The 19,493-nt window shown below is 44.5% G+C and overlaps 1 protein-coding gene and 2 long non-coding RNA genes across 3 annotated transcripts; 1 reads left to right on the top strand and 2 right to left on the bottom strand.

Annotated features, from left to right (window-relative positions):
• Positions 1-317: 317 nt before the first annotated feature.
• On the top strand, positions 318-3,374 carry LOC124686615 (FBD-associated F-box protein At4g13985-like). Its single transcript, XM_047220531.1, has 3 exons — positions 318-1,404; positions 2,650-2,787; positions 2,913-3,374. The coding sequence occupies exons 1-3, from the start codon at positions 352-354 to the stop codon at positions 3,291-3,293; spliced, it is 1,572 nt and encodes a 523-aa protein (XP_047076487.1). The 5' UTR covers positions 318-351; the 3' UTR covers positions 3,294-3,374.
• Positions 3,375-9,631: 6,257 nt separating this feature from the next.
• LOC124686614 lies at positions 9,632-10,260 on the bottom strand. The gene is made up of 3 exons (XR_006997884.1): positions 10,183-10,260; positions 10,011-10,083; positions 9,632-9,800 (listed from the first exon to the last, which is right to left on the bottom strand). It is a non-coding gene; the product is annotated as an uncharacterized LOC124686614 (long non-coding RNA).
• A 4,917-nt stretch (positions 10,261-15,177) lies between these two features.
• Positions 15,178-16,327, bottom strand: LOC124686613. Its single transcript, XR_006997883.1, has 3 exons — positions 16,246-16,327; positions 15,653-15,925; positions 15,178-15,485 (listed from the first exon to the last, which is right to left on the bottom strand). It is a non-coding gene; the product is annotated as an uncharacterized LOC124686613 (long non-coding RNA).
• Between the last annotated feature and the right edge of the window lie 3,166 nt (positions 16,328-19,493).

Below are 19,493 nucleotides of genomic sequence, written 5' to 3'. Positions count from 1 at the left end.
CCGCGCCCTGCCACCTTCGTCGCCAGAGGGAAGGGCATGTGGATTTACGTCCGATTGCTCGCCGGAGGAGCGTCGATTGCTCGTCGGCGGCGGGCGGAGAGACGGAGGAGCGGATAGGGTTTGGCCCCATCCGCGTCGCCGACCGCTATATATGCGGGCAAATTGGGTGGACTGCGGCCTGAATCGCATATCCGGGCCAGACCAACTATGCATGATGTGGTCTGGCCCAAATTTGCGCCGTAAACCGCATATCGGCCTGCCGCCGCACACCGTGACACCAGTCCCACACCACACCACTTTCTCCCCCAAAACCCTCCTCCGCCGCGAGAGCCGCCGGCGGTCACGATCGCCATGTGGCCAAGCTCCCGCCTCGTCTCTCTCGGCGAGGAGGATTCGGCGCTGCCCCCGACGATGCGGCACGGCCTGGCTCCGGACACGCTCACCCCCGCCATGAACCTCGTCCTCAACTTCCTCTACGCCTACCTCCCCCAACCCCCCATCTCCACCGCCGTCTCCCTCTGCTCCGCCGCCGACGACGACAACAGCGCCGACCGGGTCAGCCGCCTCCCCGACGACCTCCTCCGCCGCGTGGTCTCCCTTCTCCCCGCCAAGGACGGCGCCCGCACCACCGCGCTCTCCTCACGCTGGCGCCACCTCTGGCGCTCCACCCCGCTCCTCCTCGTCGACACCCACCTCCTCCCGGGGGGCGACGCGGAGCTTCGGCCCGCCCGCGCCGGCGCAGCCTCGCGCGCCGTCACCGACGCCGTCTCCGCGGCCCTCGAGTCACATCCCGGGCCCTTCCCCTTCGCAAGCCTCACTTGCAGCTTCATGGACCTCGCCGACCGCCGCCAGCTCGCGCGCTGGTTCCAGCTCCTCGCCACCAAGGGCGTCGACGAGCTCGTCTTCCTCAACCGCCCCTGGCCCGTCCCCGGCCTGCCCCTCCCTTCCGCGATCTTCAGCTGCGCATCCCTCCGCCGCCTCTGCATCGGCACCTGGGTGTTTCCGGACACGGCCACTGTCCCGCGCGGCGCTGCCTTCCCCAACCTTCGCGAGATCGTCCTCGGCTGCACCATCATGAAGGACAAGGACCTGGAGTTCGTGCTTGCCGTGAGCCCCGTGCTGGAGATGCTCGCGGTAGTCGGAAGCCAGACCCAGCTGCACGCTCGTCTCGCCAGCCGCAGCCTAAGGTGCGCGCAGTTCTGCTTGTCCATCCTCGAGGAAGTCGCCGTGGTGGATGCCCCCGGCCTGGAGAGGCTCTTCCTCTGGAGAAATTTTAGCCAGCGCCGCCGTCGCGTCAGCAAATTCAGCACCATACTCAAGATTGCCCATGCCCCTAAGCTGCTTATTCTCGGATACCTGGAACCGGGAGTGCACATGCTCCAGATCGGCAACACCATCATCAAGGTATGCACATTGCCATATCAACTTATTTCTCAGATTGCATTTTCCTTCTTTTTGTGATAAGGAATTATGGACTGAACAAGGTCTAGTATACACCTGAAGCAATGGAGTCAAATGCTGGCATCATTGTTCAATTCACTTTGCTCAGCCAATTACTACTCTACTAGAACATAAAATCAACTGAATGCCAATTACTCTGATTTTCAGTTACTGCTTGTTTAGGATTTCGAACATTTGGCAGTCATACTGTTTGTCTTAGTATGTCACTGACATGGGCAGGTGGTTGAAACTTCTTGGAATAATATATCATGAACAATGAGCCTTATGTGATATCCATTTTGCCATCCACTTGTTGATGATTTGCAGTTACAAAAGTCAGGATTCCTTGTCACGATTTACACTTGAATAATGTCAATAAATTGGATGAGTCTTTGTCCTTCTTCACTCCTTCCTGCCGGTTGAAAATTTGCATGATTAATTGATCTCCAGCTATCCATTTGCATTAAATTTTCAGTCACATGTGCCCTATACAATCTTTTCGTTTCATGAGGTGACCTTGCTTTTCATGGTCCTAGGGCCAAACTAATGTGTTACTGTTAAACCTCTGGTATACATCCAAACAGTAGGATGAAATGAGGATTTTGATTCTGTTGGAATACACATATAGAGCCCTTTAAAGTTTTAAAGTAATTCACTAGCCTCTTAGTAGGTAAGAGGATTATTTGATCTTAGCCGTTTCTATTTCTAGCATGTTACAGCACTGATTCTATGAATTATGGATTTCTTTTAATGGATTAGTTATCCCTTTCCATATATTAACGTTCCACTCAATGATTTCCATAAGGACCTCGTCACTTATCTTGTCTTTTACATAATTCACAATATATTTGCTCAAGTGTAAATGACATAAATCTCTATCATTTGGGTGCATTTTTCTTCGATCTATGTTGCCTAGTTCCTGCTGGTAATCTAGGTTATGTTTACACTATCTCTACCTATTCTTAGGAAGCACTCAAAGTGAAAAAGTACAATATGTTCTTTAAATTAGCATACAGTATCTGTATTTACTTTTCATATAGATAAATATTTGGTAGCATTGAAGCTGAATATATAGCGGCGATGTCAAAAAACATTATATATATTTTATATCTTATGGTAACTCGGCAAATACCGCTTCGGAGTTTTAGAAAATTGAACAGCAATCATATGTGAACTGTGATTGATTTGTGCTCTTTCTGTGCATCATAGGCTGGAACAAAGGCAAGCACACGCACCACTGTCTCAAGCGTCCAGATGTTGGCCTTGCACCTGCAGTTCGAAGTCTACGATCAAGTCAAGATGCTTCCCAGTTTCCTCAGGTGCTTTCCTAGCATCGAGACACTGATTGTCGAGGTAACCCTCTGGCTTCCCTTCATTTGGCATTTGGATTATCATCACTACATTAAATCAGATTGCTTCTGTACAATCACCAAAATGTGCAGCTTATAACTGTTTGCTGACTTAAATTGTAGTCTGAAGAAACTCTTGAACCCAGTAGCAACCTTGGTCTCAAATTCTGGAAGGACACGATTCCTATTGACTGTGTCAAGTCGCACCTCAAAATTTTGTATCTCCGCGAGCTGCAAGGGACCAAGAATGAGTTTGATTTCCTCATGTTCATCGCGGAGAATGCACAGAAGTTGGAGAAGATGTTCATTGTGTTAAAAAATGTCCTAAGTTACACTTCAAGGGAAGCGGTGGCTACCGAACTGAACGCTCTTGACTCTGCTAACTGGGCTAGCGGGTCCTGCAAAACGCTATTCAATTTCAGTAGAGCTCATGGAGGAGGCAGTGCTTGGAACCTCAAAACGGGATCAGATTTCTCTTGTCCTGATCCTTTTTGCTGCGTATGAACTCAAATGTGTCAGGATATTTCAAATCTCAAGATTCCAGTGGAAGTGGTGAGTGTTATGTTGCAGTATGTATTAAGTGCAATGGTATTGACTCTTGGAGTGTGATATCTAAAGACTGGATAGAGTTAGCAGAGTTTTACTTCTACTGGCATCAGTAATTTTATTTGCTCAAGTCGTATGTTAGTAGTATTCTGTTAAGAGTCTACCTTCATCCCTGCACTTGCTGCTATTTGAATGATTACTGATATCTACAACCTCATGATTGCTTCGGTGATATTACTGATCAAAATCTCAAAAAGCATGTATGCCGACTCTGGTAGCAGTGACAGGGAACTAGACATTTCTATTCTGGCCTATTATGTTGCTTACTCTTTTCCAAACATATTTTTCTTGATGCAAGCAAGTTACAAGAGGGAGGATATCTCCTTTGTCCAGTTAATCAGTGGACATGGTTTTTTTTTTTTTTTTGCAAACATGTGGGACTTTTGAATAAGTTGGAACCGTTACAACAAAACCTAGGTATATATATTGATCACTGATTGACTCGTTTCTGCGTGGATGACTGTGAACTGAGACCTCCAACCAATAGAAGAGGATGCTCACCTGAACTTGTACTATTATGCAGGCTCTTACAAAAATTCTGACAAAATAGCTCCTACCAGGAGTATATGTGTGGCTGTGGCCTTCAGCTGTAGAATCATCTGGATTTTTTTTTTCCAAGTGAAACTCACATGGATCGGTCTAATGTAAGCAGCGGTCCCTTCATGCCTGCTTGAGTTGAAGTTCATGGCAAATATGCCCATTATTTTCATATAAAATCATTCAAATCAAAGAGGCCCTTAATTCTGGAGCGTCTCATTTCACCTGGAGTCATTAACTTTGGGTGTTGTGATTTTTTCGCCACTTCATCGGATTCACTGTTTGGCCACCCGAACTTGATGATCTTTGCTGCTTTTTTATGTTTTCCTAGGATGAACATTTTTTTGTTCGAATATCTATCCTGAATCGTGTACTTGTCGACTGGATTAGGTTGGCTGCGAGACTGGTTACCCCAACCAAGCAACTCCTGGAATTTGTTGACCTACAGACTACTCTCTTGGCTTCAAAATAATTAGTGTTATATATCAATCCTAAGTCAAATTTCTCGAAGTGGCCCAGATTTAAACAAAAACTTGTCGATGTTGTAGATTATTTATAAACTTAATCAAAACATGCTTACCTAGGATATCAATTATTTTGGAACGGAGGAAGTACACCACTAATGTCAGGTTATATCTGCCAGGATACATGGAAGTGCGCTAGCAATATTTACTACTCTAGCTCTACATTCTTCTCCAATTCAATGTTCCTACTTGAGGTTCCCATCGACCAAAATCTGGGTTTTCTTAGACAACATGATTTTCACGTCAAAGTTACTTCTTAAGAGAATGGCCCCAAAAGCCCACTTGCTAGCTTTGTTTGTCTTCATCGGAAATTGACTCGGTTTTGAAAGAAATGTTCGTTCTTAAATAGGTCATGTATTTTGTATAGTACCTTTGGACGGCTGAGCTCACACACCCCGAATATCAACTCCGTATATCCTTTGACCTCTCCTGAATTGGTTCGATGAAATGCTGTTTGGAAGGGGCGAAACTGCCATGTTTTCTCTAGAAAACAGCAAACTTACAAGTAGGTAGCTTACCTTCCTAATGTGGAAATTAACTCATGGACTATTGACAACGCACATCATATATCTGCTGGGTGATTGATCCAAAAACATTGAAAGGCTGCCTATTGGTGCAGGGTGATTGTTCCATTTTCTGGTAACTGGGTTCATAGAAAGAATTGCTTGTTCTCAAAGGCGTCTTGGAGCATGTGTGTACCTTTGGATAGTTGAGTTAAGGCTCAAGATCATTCCCTGGCATCGTTTGACAAATCTTTGAACGGTGGGACACAATGCTAGTGGGGGTGGAGACAGTGCTGACAAGGAAATCGAGTCACAGGATATGGAGCACTAATAGCACATATCTTTTGCAGATTAATCCATTGTGTTTCAGTTTGCTTTCATAGGAACGACTGACCGTTCTCAGCGATCATGTGTACCTTTGGGGGGTTGAGCTCACGCACCAAGATCAACAACCAACATCGTTTGAACTATCTTGGATTTGTGGGATGCAATGCTAGTAGGGGTGGGGAAAGAGACCAAGCCCAAGATAGTGTTCTTCATCTTTGTTTGTGAGGAGCGAATCCAGCGTATTTTTTTTCAGACAAGCTTATAAGGAGATAGCTTATCTAGCTTTTGTGGAAATCAAGTCGTGCGAGACGGACCACTCATATAGAGCACATACCTTTAACTTGTGTTTTAGTTTGTTCTCACAAAAAGTACTACATGTTCTCTGAAGGCGCATGGGACCTGTGTGCCTTACCATTGGACGTTCGAGCTCACACCCCAACACAAGCCCCGACATCCTTTGACCTACCTTGGATTGGTGGGACACAAAGCTAGGCCAAGCATCAACATAGTGTCATTCGACTTTCTTTGGAAGGAGCAAAATCGCCATGTTTTCTCTCGGAAATGGCGAACTTTCTAGGAGGTGATTTGCCCGGGCTTTTGTGGAAATTAATTCACGGGAGATGGATCACTCGATCATTTGACATATCTTTTCGGATTAATCCATTTCGAGTTTTATTGGTCTTCATAGAAAGGATTGCTCCTTCTCAAAGGCGCACGTGTATCTCGTGTAACTTTGGACGGTTGAGCTCAGGATCTAGGACCAGCCCTTGACATCCTATGGCCTATGTTGGATTGGTGCTGCAGAATGCTAGACAAAGCACCAACATATAGCATTCTTTGACTTGGTTTGGGAGGAGCGAATGTTTTGCCCAGATAATAGGAAAATTTTAAAGAGGTAAGCTTTTCCGGCTTTTCTGGAAATCAATATGCGGGGGATGGATGACTCAAAGGACACATTCTGTGGAGATTGATACATTTTGAGTTTTAATTGGTTTTGATTAAAAAAAGTTGCTCATTTTCAAAGGCATCGGGGGATCACGTGTAACTTTGGACGGTTGAGCACACACCTAATATCAAGTTATGAACCCTCGACATCCTTTGACCTATCGTGGGTTGGTGGACACACACCATTTCGGGTGGGAAAAAGCGACCAAACCCCAACACGGCGTTCTTTGCCTTTTCTCAGACGGAGCGAAACCGCCGTCTTTTCTCCGAAAAATGGCAAACTTATAAGGAGGTAGCTTACATGGAAATTGTGGAATTAATTCCCAAGATAAGGACCACTCGGAGCACATATCTTTCTTAGATTAATCTGTTTTGTGTTTTATAATTGGTTGTTGCAGGTTATTTTGACATTGTTTATTGATTGAACGAATAGGTAGTGCTCTGGCAGTTTTCTTACTTATTTGATCATTCCATACAGCCTTCCCTACCATAATTGTAGACTTCTGCATTTCCATTCCATAATTGTGAATGCAAAACCAATGAACCATAACATGTTATGCAGAACTTCAATCGGCTGTTCAACACTCGAAATTAAGTTCCCAGTCGTTCTAGATCGAACTAATTGAGCCAAATCAGGCACTACCCAGTAGAGAGGCTACTACACAATGCTAGTACCCTTTTTTCTGCTCATGGATGGCCATGTATATATGTTGTAATCCCTCAAAGAAACACTCGAATTTAGAGGTAAATCAAATAGGATTTAGAAGAGGAGTTCACTGTTGCACTAAAACAGAGAACTGGAGCACCTTCTAGAGCTCCGTCTCTTTCTTCTCTTATCTCTTCATTCTTTTTACACTCTTGTCCTCCTATCATTTATAATTTACACTTTAGTACACACGGATGAAACCTGGTACCCAGATGGGTAGGTGCGCACGCCCCCAGAAACATACACGTGGCTAACGACGTTCACTTGTCCGTCACGAGATGGGAACTCAGCGTGTGATCTTCCCCTCCACCCCCACTCATTCTGTCCTCCCCAACCACACGCCAGATCATTAACTCATGGGCTATTGACAACACACATCATATATCTGCTGGGTGATTGATCCAAAAACATTGAAAGGTTGCCTATTGGTGCAGGGTGATTGATCCATTTTCTGGTAACTGGGTTCATAGAAAGGATTGCTTGTTCTCAAAGGCGTCTTGGATCATGTGTACCTTTGGATAGTTGAGTTAAGGCTCAAGATCATTCCCTGGCATCGTTTGACAAATCTTTGAACGGTGGGACACAATGCTAGTGGGGGTTGAGACAGTGCTGGCAAGGAAATCGAGTCACAGGATATGGAGCACTAATAGCACATATCTTTTGCAGATTAATCCATTGTGTTTCAGTTTGCTTTCATAGGAACGACTGACCGTTCTCAGCGATCATGTGTACCTTTGGGGGGTGAGCTCACGCACCAAGATCAACAACCAACATCGTTTGAACTATCTTGGATTTGTGGGATGCAATGCTAGTAGGGGTGGGGAAAGAGACCAAGCCCAAGATAGTGTTCTTCATCTTTGTTTGTGAGGAGCGAATCCAGCGTATTTTTTTCGGACAAGCTTATAAGGAGATAGCTTATCTAGCTTTTGTGGAAATCAAGTCGTGCGAGACGGACCACTCATATAGAGCACATACCTTTAACTTGTGTTTTAGTTTGTTCTCACAAAAAGTACTACATGTTCTCTGAAGGCGCATGGGACCTGTGTGCCTTACCATTGGACGTTCGAGCTCACACCCCAACACAAGCCCCGACATCCTTTGACCTACCTTGGATTGGTGGGACACGCCTGATGGATTACCTGATGGGATCTAGAGAAGAACTTCACGCCTGACCAAGCGTTTGGGATTAGAGACGAACTCCACGACAAGAGGATACCTTCTCCTTCTTCTCTCCTCGACGAGTAAAAGTCAAAGTCTAAGTCACACGCGTAACCCGCACGCGGTGAGTGACCGGTAGCTTGTATATATAGAGGCAAGAGAGGTTGAAGAAGAGAGAGGATGAGTTGCTTGTTGTGGGGAAGGCATCTAGAGGATGGACGGTGCAGATGAAAAATGTCACGGATCAATGACATGGCGTTGGGTCTTTTAATTTCTTACGGAAGAGGATACGAGCTCTTCAATTCCTTCTTGGCATGCTAGCGCTTGAATTAATCCAGACTGAGCTAATGATAGCATGGGGAAGTGGGAAAGTTAGCCTTAGAAAGCATGCAGACTTGATGATTACTTTTTTCGATTAGACGCATCGTACTAGTAGCAGGAACTAATGTTATCCAAATCGGTTGCACGCGCAAGCCGCGCGTGGCCGGTGACCATGTATAGAGGCAACGGGAGTGAAGACAGAAAAGTTTGAATTTTCGAGGAAAAGAGAGAGACAAGGCGGGAAGAAGAGAAATTTTTAGCAGCTGCATGCAAGCCGCCATGAATCGCTGGTCGTCTATTTGATTTACTGCAGAGGGCTCATTGTTTCTATCCCCAATGGGATTGTAAGCTCTTTGCATTCAAGAGGGAGGGACCCGTCGGTATTCCTTTTACCAATCATGTATGATGTAATTAATTCCTTTTGGAGGACTCTAGTAGACATAGCTAAGATTTGGGCGTCCTTTTTTCTGCGCCTTTTACATACTCCCTCCGCCGTGAAACGAGAGGGTTTTTTTTCATCCAATTGTATGTACGTGACTCATTTGTTTGGCCATGTTCATCATCCTTCTGTCTTTGTTTCATTTTAACGATGGGATTTGCTTTGCTACTTTCCCGCGACATGAGTTGCTTCCTGTAAAGGTGAATTAACAGAGTTTTGTTTTTTTCCCTTTTCTTCAGTTAAAATAATTATTTCATTCGATAAGCTAGAGAGAATGATGTTTTAAGATAGTATTGTCAACGACTGATGTTGACAGTGCCTGTGGTAAGATGAATTATTTGCACTTTGCTCGCGATTTGTAAAACCCGCATGGCTAATAGGAGAAAAAGAACAAGAAACTCGAACAAACGACAAGAACACTGTTCAAGATAGGAGGGACCTATAGAAGGACGAGGGCGTGCTATATTGGCAGCTGGGAAAAATAGAACAACCATTCAAATTTGACTGAAAGTGAAAAGTGTTAACCTTCCAATGCCTTATTCCACGATAAATATATCAACATATCACACAAATGTTAAAGAAACTGTTCAAATTCGTATGGCACAAATAAGAGTTGATGCAAGCTTCACCAAATTATCGTCTAATACGGAAACCAGAAAGGCATAACAGAGCTTTCAGTTCTTGCTTAATTCATACCTCAATGTTTGCATGACATCACAACATATATTATGTTTCAAGTTCAAAATTCTCATGTTGCAGAACAAAATATGGGACAGCCTCCTCATACAGACAGATGAACCCAGACCCCAAAAATATCTAGCCTAAATGGTCCATAGAATCACATTGTTTTGACATCAGTCGGGGAGCAGGTTAGAAACCCATCCCGCCCATGCCGCCATATCCCATTGCAGACAGATAAGAGCTTCCATGGTAGTCATCAGAGATCTAAAAGAACAAAATAGCTGGTGTTAGGGCTCAGAATGTAAAACTATACAAAAAGTGCAGTTAAAACATTTGGCAAAGCATACCAAAGCCAAGACAGCTTCAACATATTTTTAGTATCACACAGTCAGAGATAATGTTCAACACAAGCATTTACAAAAACAATGCAGACATAAAAGAGCCAAAACAATGCAGACAGATAAGAGCCAGTACCTTACAGCATCCACCAGTGATGTTCTGATCAGTTTAAGTGGGATCGATGCGTTCACCATATCCACATATTTACCTGGCGGAGATATAAATTTACATATCCAACATCAATACATGATTTAAGCCAAGTCCGTAACGCCCGACAGAGCAATAACATATTGACTTTGCACCATACCTTTGGCAGCATCATAGCCCAGGTTGGTGTTATCCTCTTCCAAGAGCTTACCAACAATGACAGCCCCTTCTACACCTGCATTTGTAGCAATGGTGCGTACTGGGGTCTGCAGAAACATAGTAATCATCCCCTACGTATACATATATGCAGTACACACCCAGGTTCTCAACTTGGATAGCATGCAGATTACACGTCACAGCAAGTTCCTCCGTCAAAACAACATGAGCGGCACAACAAGAGTTCTCTGTAAGCTGAAGACAAGTTAGGTCATCTCCAGGCCGGAACGCCGGCTCGTCCTTGCTCAGCGCTGAGGACTGGCCCTCCTCCTGGACGCACGTCAAGTGCACAGAATATGCAAGCAACACAACAGTAAAGCACCGAATTTACAAGGCAACACCAAGATGATTATATTTAATCATGCATCATATGGTGATTCCTCTGTACAACACCAAGTGATTGATTCCCAGGTAAAAACGAAATAAAATGGAGCTAGCTAGTTCATATCGACCATAATGCGAGCTCCCAGGTCGATCCATGACCTCAATATCTAATCTAGACTGAAGCTTTCAAGCTTCACCAAACATTTGAGCATTCAGTCATTTATCCTCTTTCACCATCAATATGAGGAATATGAACAAAATAAACGAACCAAATGATGAAAGCCACACTCCAGTCATGCATCAAACATCAGTCTCATATGCTCCCACTAAGTCATATTCATGCATAGATAATGAGAAAAAATTAACATAGCATCCAGTTCATAGTTCACAACTAAACAGGAACTCAACCTAGCTAGCCCACTCCAAACTACATAGAATCTAGTATGAAGATTGACACATAATAATTCTAAAACTACACATAATTTTTTACCTATGTTTGTATGTCACCTAGCCAATTTATCAAAGATAAAAAAATCATAACAGGAAATGTAGGTAAAAAAAAGTGGCGCGCATAAAAACGATGGGCACCAAAAATTCTATCTAGACATGCCAATTTGCAGCTTGAGCACACCAGAATACGGGAATACAAGGGCCATCTTGGAGTGGTGGTGAGCAGGTAAGGTACCTTCTGATCAGGCTAGACTTCATGGTCCCGCATGTCCATGCCACCCACGTACTTCCTCCCCAACCATTCGTAGCTACAGCCAATCCACGCCCAGCTGCCCCGGTGAGCAGCAAGGCAGCAGTGGCCACTATCAAGCGGCCGAATCACAAGGCAGCGTATAGCCTATGCCTATGATGACGCCAGCTAGGTAGCCGTAGGCGTAGATGTACCGGTTGGCGAAGAAGCCTCAACAGCTCGCGAGCTCGTCCATCACCTGCACGACAACAAATCAGGTATCAGTTGGTACTAGGCCTAGTTGCTCAAGATTTGGCATTCGAGCTGGCAGTTAGTGAATATCCATGACTTCAAACTTTAGCATCCAGCCAACATATGTCTAGGCTCGGAGTGAGACCTACAGGCAGCAGAAGTACAATGCAAACGAAGCAGATTTGACGACAGTATCCAATGTCTAGGCTCCATGTAAATCATAGAAAAGTCAGCTAGCAACTCTGAGTATTTGTACGTCATGTCTTAAAGAGAAGTATTTGAAATATGTCTTAAACAGAAAACATATCAAGTTTCCCTAGGCATCATACACCCAAGGAAATATTTAAACCATGAAGAGACATGTTCATGAAAAATACATTCATCTATTTACTAGAAAACATGCTTAATGCCAGAGCAACTTTGGCCATACTCCAGAGTGATTTGACAAATCTCTAGATGCAAATACTATAGCCCATCTCCTTGACAGTTAGGACATGGCACCCAAATTTGTTTCAAGCATCAGGAAGGGATCAGGAATCGACGGTCAAGAGAAAGGAGAATATCACTTTAGCATGACTTGTAATTTTTTTTATATTAGCACAAAAATAGCTCAACCGGAGAATCACTGAATAGCTCAATATGTAGCCAAATCAAACACCATAATTTCACTAGATGAAGCTCATGGCATGAAAATATCATACCTTTCTGTTGAATGGGAATTTGAAGTAGCTTGATAGCATTAAGGGGATCCTTGGTCCAGTTATCTGCAAGATATAAACATATGAAGTTCTGAACTAAGTAGGTGTAATGACATATGGACTTCTCTAACTTTAAAACATAACAATATTTTTTTTATGTTACACGGATGAGTTATAGACACATGGAAATGCGAGAACAAATTAATCATGTGAGGAAACAACTAATGAATCTATTCTTTCTCATCCAGTACTACATGTTAATTAGCAACAAAGGAAAACAGAAAAAACTGATACATATGAAGTTATACCAGGTGTGTCAGAGTGATTTCATCATGACCCCCTGTCATAAAACAGTAACCACAAACATGCCACAAGCCATCAACTCGAACCTAATAGTCAGGATATATCATTGCCACAGGTAAAAATATATGAATACAATCCCTAAGTGACAGCAAGTGAAGCATGGTATCAGTTCACTATTTCACTATCTTTCACAGTTTCAGAAACTCTTGTGAATACAAAGTATGGTAAAACACTGGACATCAGTTTTCTACAGCAAGTGAACTGGGACAAATCGAGGACTTTAAAGTACGCACTGTTGTCCTCCGAGGACTTACATTACAGTGTTGATGTAGAGGTCCTTGAGGTTGCTCTTGAGGTTTCATTCTCCAGATCAAAGAAGCATGAAAAAAAATCAAGCATCACAAACATGTAAAACCTTGACGAATCCAAAAACATAGCGGTTCCAACAACTTCAATTTTTGGTACCACAAAAGAGCATGCCACAAACTCTGCAAGACAATCTATTGCATCAAACACAAAGCGCAATCAGCAAACCGATCAAGTATATAAGAGAATGCAGCAAATCAACCATATATGCAACATCTCTTTCATGGAGCAAAGCAAGTGCAAATCCAAAGCTTACCTATCGTCTTCTCCCTGGCAGCGTACAAGTCCTGATGCTCTAGCGCCCCATCCACCAGAAATGGCACCATCTCAAACAATCCAGGGCGCACCACCTGTAGGCAATGCCAACATTTCCAGATGAGTGCCACCAATTGACTAATCTTATCAGATACATCAATATATACGAACTCTCATAGGTCATAGCAATACAAAAAAAACTTGTACGAGAACATGGAATTGAGGGGGTCTTCTTCTTTGCATGAGATGAGCAAGAAAAAAACCTTTGCCTTTTTGGGTCTAGACGTAGAGAGGACCATAGATGGGTAGCTTACCATGGAGTCCGAGCTTGACGCGGGCAGATTGAAGCCATGGAGGAGAGCCTGCATCTCTAGTGCCTTGGAAGCTGCGGCTGCTTGGGCGTCTTGCCCTTTTCATCATGGCAGCCAGCCGGCCAGCTGCACTACTAGCACCACGATATGCTGCCGACGGTAACATTGGAGGTGGAGGAGGTGCTCCATGGCCTAATGCTACAGAAATGAGCAGAACATTAGATACATGAAAATAACCTGGAACAGAGTATAGAAGGAACTAAAATCCTTCAGGAATCAGGCCTCTGGTAACTCTCAAATTATGAGCCAATGTTAGAATAATTTAGATGCAAACTTCACTAGAAATGCTTAAATCTAACATGACAACTTTGTATGTCTGCAAGTGAAATTTCGCGCAAAATTTTCGTTCATCATCAATATACATTTCCATTAATCGCCTATGTATTTACCAACTGAGAATCCAGCTTCCCGCTATAAGGGAATTGCACTTCATCGACACAAATGAATGGAAATGAATAATCAAACTTCAGGTTACCAAAACCAAACACGAAGCAGTAGCTACACACAAGCTATATTTGCAAGTATTACGTCCAAATCAGCTACTACTTTCTGTGCACCATGTATTGTGTTGCACACACAATGGGAGAAAAGCACAAATTTATCATAAAAGACAGCAGGATGCACCTTACTACGAGTCATCGTAGTTGTTCTTATCCCAAAGTCCTCCAAGTGGAGCAAGTCATCGTTCCTGAACCCCGCCGCCACCACCGCCTAGGGTTGTAAGAAGTGAGAAGCCTGGAAGTGTAATGGTTTAAGGTCACACAAGTGCTCTATTTGGGGCCTCCATATAAAATGTAATATGTAGCAGAATGAACTTTAAAACGCCGGCAGAAAAAAGAAGCAAACTGCTATAACAATTTAACTGTAATGTAAAGCAGCATCATTAGTCTTAACTTTGTAGAGAAGATAACATGTAGGTGCATGATAACTAAGGTAGTAATCAAGGGTAAATTAGAAGATCCCCTGCATAATGAAACGAAAAACGGATCAAACCTTATTGAACAAGCTCTTAAATCTCCCGAAGATTAAGTCCAGATACAGCCGAATTCCAAAACGCTTGAACCCAGAATTTACAAAACTTCTCAAGTGCATGTGATTGTTTTACTCTTATGTCATTGCACATCAAATGCTTATCATACAGTTCAATCCGGATCATATTATGACTAACAAAAGGTTTTCTCAAACATCCATTGCAGCCATAATAAAGCAATTGCAACTGAGCAGATTATTAGAGCACATTTTAGCAACTCAAACATATATGTGCATTGCTAGAGCGCATTCTGGAAATTCCATACAGGGTGGGTTAAATTACAAGCTCAATCATGTTAGTAATGACAAAACCTAATCAGCCATAAAAAATGAAGAAACCCCTGGCCATGCATCGAATATTGATATAACTATAGCAGATGTCAAAAGTTAGAACTACAAAAAGGGCGCCCAACAGCCAGCACAGCATATTATTGAAAATAACAATGAAATTGCACCCATAAAGTAAGCGGGGGACCCCATTAAGTGGAAAACCGTACCCTCAGGGTCACCAAAGGCTGCCATCGGGTCAGGGTCCTGTACATCAAAAGGAAAAAAGTCAATTAGTTGTATAAAGGAGGTCTCTCCACTATCAATAGGTTACAAGGAAGACAAAGGAAGATAGGCAGTGGCCAAGCACTTACATTCAGGATGATATCCATACTGATAGTATAGGAAGCACCTCCAGCTCCAGACATACCATAACTCATGCATTGATGCATAGCACCACCCATTCCTGCAGGCATACCATCGCCCATTCCTTGAGGCATAGCACCACCCATTGCTACAGGCATACCACCGCCCATTCCTTAAGGCATAGAACCAACCATTGCTGCATGCATACCACCACCGGATCCGCCCGCAAATCCAGGCATGCCTCCTGGGAAGCCCCTGGAAGATGCATCTCCATATGACTGGCTTGGCAATTGCTCTTTCTTGGCGTTTTCATAATCAGATGGAAGCACCCAAACATCTACAAGAAGAAATTAAACCAGCATATCAATGGCTTGGTACAGTGAATTGAATTGACTGGGAACAAAAATAAACACGAGTTGCCAGACACCATCATTGCGGATAAGAAAGAGTACTGCAAAATCACAGAGAAGAACAGAGAGAATGCATCTCTTTCTTGCTACACACCTAGAGTAGTCTCTTAATTGTCGTGTCTTGGTCAAAAGAGATGTGCACGAGAGAAAAAGTCCACGCTTTCTTTATGCCTCAGTCAATCGAATGAGACCTCCATGCGTCGCGGCCTCTTTGAGCTTCTTGGTGATACCCTCGATGAGGCCCTGCTTGGCAAGATCACCCCGTCTTCTCCGCCGGCATGGGCGAACGACACACCCAGACACTCCAAATAGGCGCTACACCATTCCAGATAGCAGCATGAGGACGCTCCAGAAGATTTGGTCGTCCCTGCATACACATGCACATTCCTTATAATAGTAGATATCAAAAACATAAATATAACTTCATGCTAATCTGCCCTCACGAAGAAATGTACAGGTAGCCTAAGTGAAATCTACGAGAGAACTGCATGACATGTCAATGCATCAATAAAAAAGGCTACAGTTTGGTAGCATGAAGTTGTAGCAGTAAGCAACTAACTAAAAACCACTGTATAGTGAATGGCAATATGAAATGCAAATCATGTACTTGAATAAACATTCTTCAAAGAAATGTCGTCCTCACTAGCTAGAGCATACATCATAACCATATATACCTCACATTCTTACAAGAAATATCCTTCTCGCTAGCTAGAGCTAGAATCCTTCCAGGTGTGCCCACCACAATGAGGGCCGCAAATAAATCCATAGAATAGAGCAACCTACAATTCAAACAAAAAAGCAATGAGCAAATCAAGAAAAAGGTGATAACTGTACATGTACACAACACAAACGTGCAAACAACCAGATTTACAAACCAGCCAGTTCTCTTGTGTGACGCAATACAACCAGCAGCCTTCCCCATCCTGTCTTTGCTTGGCACATGGCATCCCTCTAATGGGAAATGACATAAGAAATTATACCTGAATATCAGCAACACAGGAACTTCATTACCACACACAAATAGAAGCCACTAATTAAGGAGCATGATATTGAGACATTATGTCGCAAGCACTAAGAATCACCAAGAAATGCAGCATTTCCTGTATTTAAACACATGGACGTGAGTTTACTAATCCAGTGTTAGTGTTGGCTCTGTTCATACCACGACTCTGGGCGGTGGAGGCTATGGCCAGCCCAACAGCAGCTGTGCCACCGGAGCCATCGCCAGTAGCAGCAGGTGGAAGTGGAGGCGAGCAGGTCGGAGTGGAGGCTATGGCCAGCCCAACAACAGCTGGGTGACATGACCGCATACACATGTGCACCTCACATGTTAGAAAAAAGAAACGAGGGTTACTATGCATAGCACATAAACTGATCACAAGAACAATTACTCAACAAACATATTGAGATAGCATAAAGTGATCTAGCGTTCAAGCAACCCAGAGAATAAAAGGAAATCAAGTTCATGATCAAGTATACATATACAGATTTGTGCAATTACTAAGATCAATTGAGAGGTCGAAAATATAGGCTGCTCCATTGATGTGATCCTATGAAATACCACAGATGACTATCATCAGGAAATGCGATGACAGTGCAGAATGGGGTGTCAGTGTGATATGCTGCTCAAGCGAGTTACAACACATAAGAAAACATCACAGAATGCAAGCATAGACTAGCTAAAGCTTTCATTTAGCCGCAGCGTTCTTCACCAAAATATGAAGGGGGTATTCCAACAATTCCAACAAAACCCACTATGATCAATTTTTCCTGAATTTCCAATATCAAACACACAACATCCCAAACGCACATAGGAAGAGCAAGATGGCCGTGCTATCACAGAGAGGGTAGAGGACAAAGGGTAGGAACAAGAAAATTACCAAAAACCACGGACTCGAAGAAGAAGGCCACCCGATGCCATCGCAAGCTTCCGCGGTGAACTCACGAGGGGTTGTCTAGACAACAACACCTACAACGAACATACATGCAAAACTAGTTCAATTTCCTGTTGGCTGGGAAATTTCTATCGACATACAAGGTAAATTTGAACCACGTAATGCTAGTATTAAAACCAAGGGCGGTCTGGAGCAAGGCAGTTTGCATCAGCAGCTCAGCAAATACGCGCTCGTACAGAAATGGGTAAGCGAGCATGGGGCCTATTCTAGCACGAAAAAAGTTGGAAATGAATTTTCGACCTTTGGGTGGCGAGACGAGAGGTGCTGTTGGACGGCCGCGTGGAGGTGGGGATTAGTCCTGCAGGTCGTGGAAGCACCGCATTCGGCGCTGGCTGCCGCGTCCATGGCGTCCGGCGACCCCGCAAAGACGCCGGCGAGGCTGTTGGCGGAGCTCGCGCACGACGGCGACCTTGGAGGTTGCCGTGGACGAGCAGCTTCTCCCACGGCCGGTGAATGGGCGACGAGGGACTGCCGCATGGCGCAGGGCAGGGAGTCGTCGTCCTCGATGCCGGGCGGCAGCCCAGCCGCTAGGGTTTCACAGCAGGGCAAGGAGGCAAAAGGTCGGGGAGGCGACCAGCAGCACGCCGTCCGCGCATCCCCGTCTTCCTGCGCCGGCCGCCGTCGTGCAGAGCCGTGGTCGCGCCGCCGTCGGAGGTTTCGCGGCGGCGCGATTTGTGGCGCTGGAGGGACGCGTCTACGGGGGAATCGAGCGGGGAAGAGCGCGCCGGAGTTGGGTATGCTGGCTGGCGGCGTGGCTAGAGAAAGAGAGTGGCTTTTTTCCTTTTTTTCTTTGGACATGCGCTTTGTGTTTCTTGTTGGGTGCGTTGGATGGGTGGTTCGTGGACGGCTCAGATCAACGCGCGAATAATCCCAAGAGGCTGATCACGCCTCCTTAATTACCTGCCAGAACTAACCACGGAAATTGTGCCTTCAATCAATGGCGGCTAACAATTAATCAAACATTGCACTTCCCGCGGCAGCTCCTCGTTTACAACGTATGAGTATCTCTGGCATCTACTTCTTCTCTTGGCCATCGATCCCTCGCTCGTCAACATGTTTGCTTCTCCCTAGATTGTTTTTCCTATTTTAGACCAACACGTATATAGCAGCAGCATGCGATGTTGTAATCGGATGCAACATGGCTTCTACTACTGTACTACTTCTGTCCACAAAAACATGTCTTAGAATCAAAATCTAAATATATATCTATACACTATATAGTGTTACATACATCCGCAATTAGATAAATTTAAGACATCATTTTACATACGGCGGAGTACAAGTCAGATACTTCCGCTTAATATCAAGCTACCCCGCATCCGCCTCACCGCACCGGGCGTCCTCCGCCTACTTCCCTGAGCCCTTCCCCGATCGCATCACCCCTCCTACCCGTTGACGGGGCCGTCGCCAAGCAAAGCCCATGTGGGGGCGCGGTGGCAGCGGGTGTCTCCTCCTCTCCAAGCGACGGTGAGGTGGGTAGGGTTGCGGCGACCTCCGTCGCAAACTATGACGTGGCACCTCTTTCGCAAACATGAGTACCCATGAGGAAGATTTCATACCTACAGTACAAAACTCCTAGTTTGTGGCCACGACCCAACTCTAGTAACCACTACGGGGTATGCGTCACGGAGCCCACAAAACAAGGTTTCACATGAAACCGGAGAGGAAGGGTCGGAAACCCTACCCCCACAGCTATCACCACCACTCGACTCCCCTTGTTTCATGGGATCCTATTATGGGTGGTGTGAATGACAAATACCAACACACAACTTTGGATCAGCCTTCATTTGCAAGAATTACTACCTTCGAGGGAAAGTTCATACTTATAGAGCAAAACTCCCACTTCGCGGCCATCAAACCAAATCTAGCAAAACTTAAACTCTTTTGGGGTGTTTTAATGTTACTCGAACCTACTCTAACACAAAAAGAGAAGGTTCACATGGAATTAATACTTTGGAATCGTGGGGCTTGTGGAATAAG

Source organism: Lolium rigidum, chromosome 2, assembly GCF_022539505.1.
Source record: "Lolium rigidum isolate FL_2022 chromosome 2, APGP_CSIRO_Lrig_0.1, whole genome shotgun sequence".
NCBI classification, from domain to species: Eukaryota; Viridiplantae; Streptophyta; class Magnoliopsida; order Poales; family Poaceae; genus Lolium; species Lolium rigidum.
Note: the sequence above shows the minus strand (reverse complement) of the source record. Positions and strands in the feature narration are given on the sequence as shown.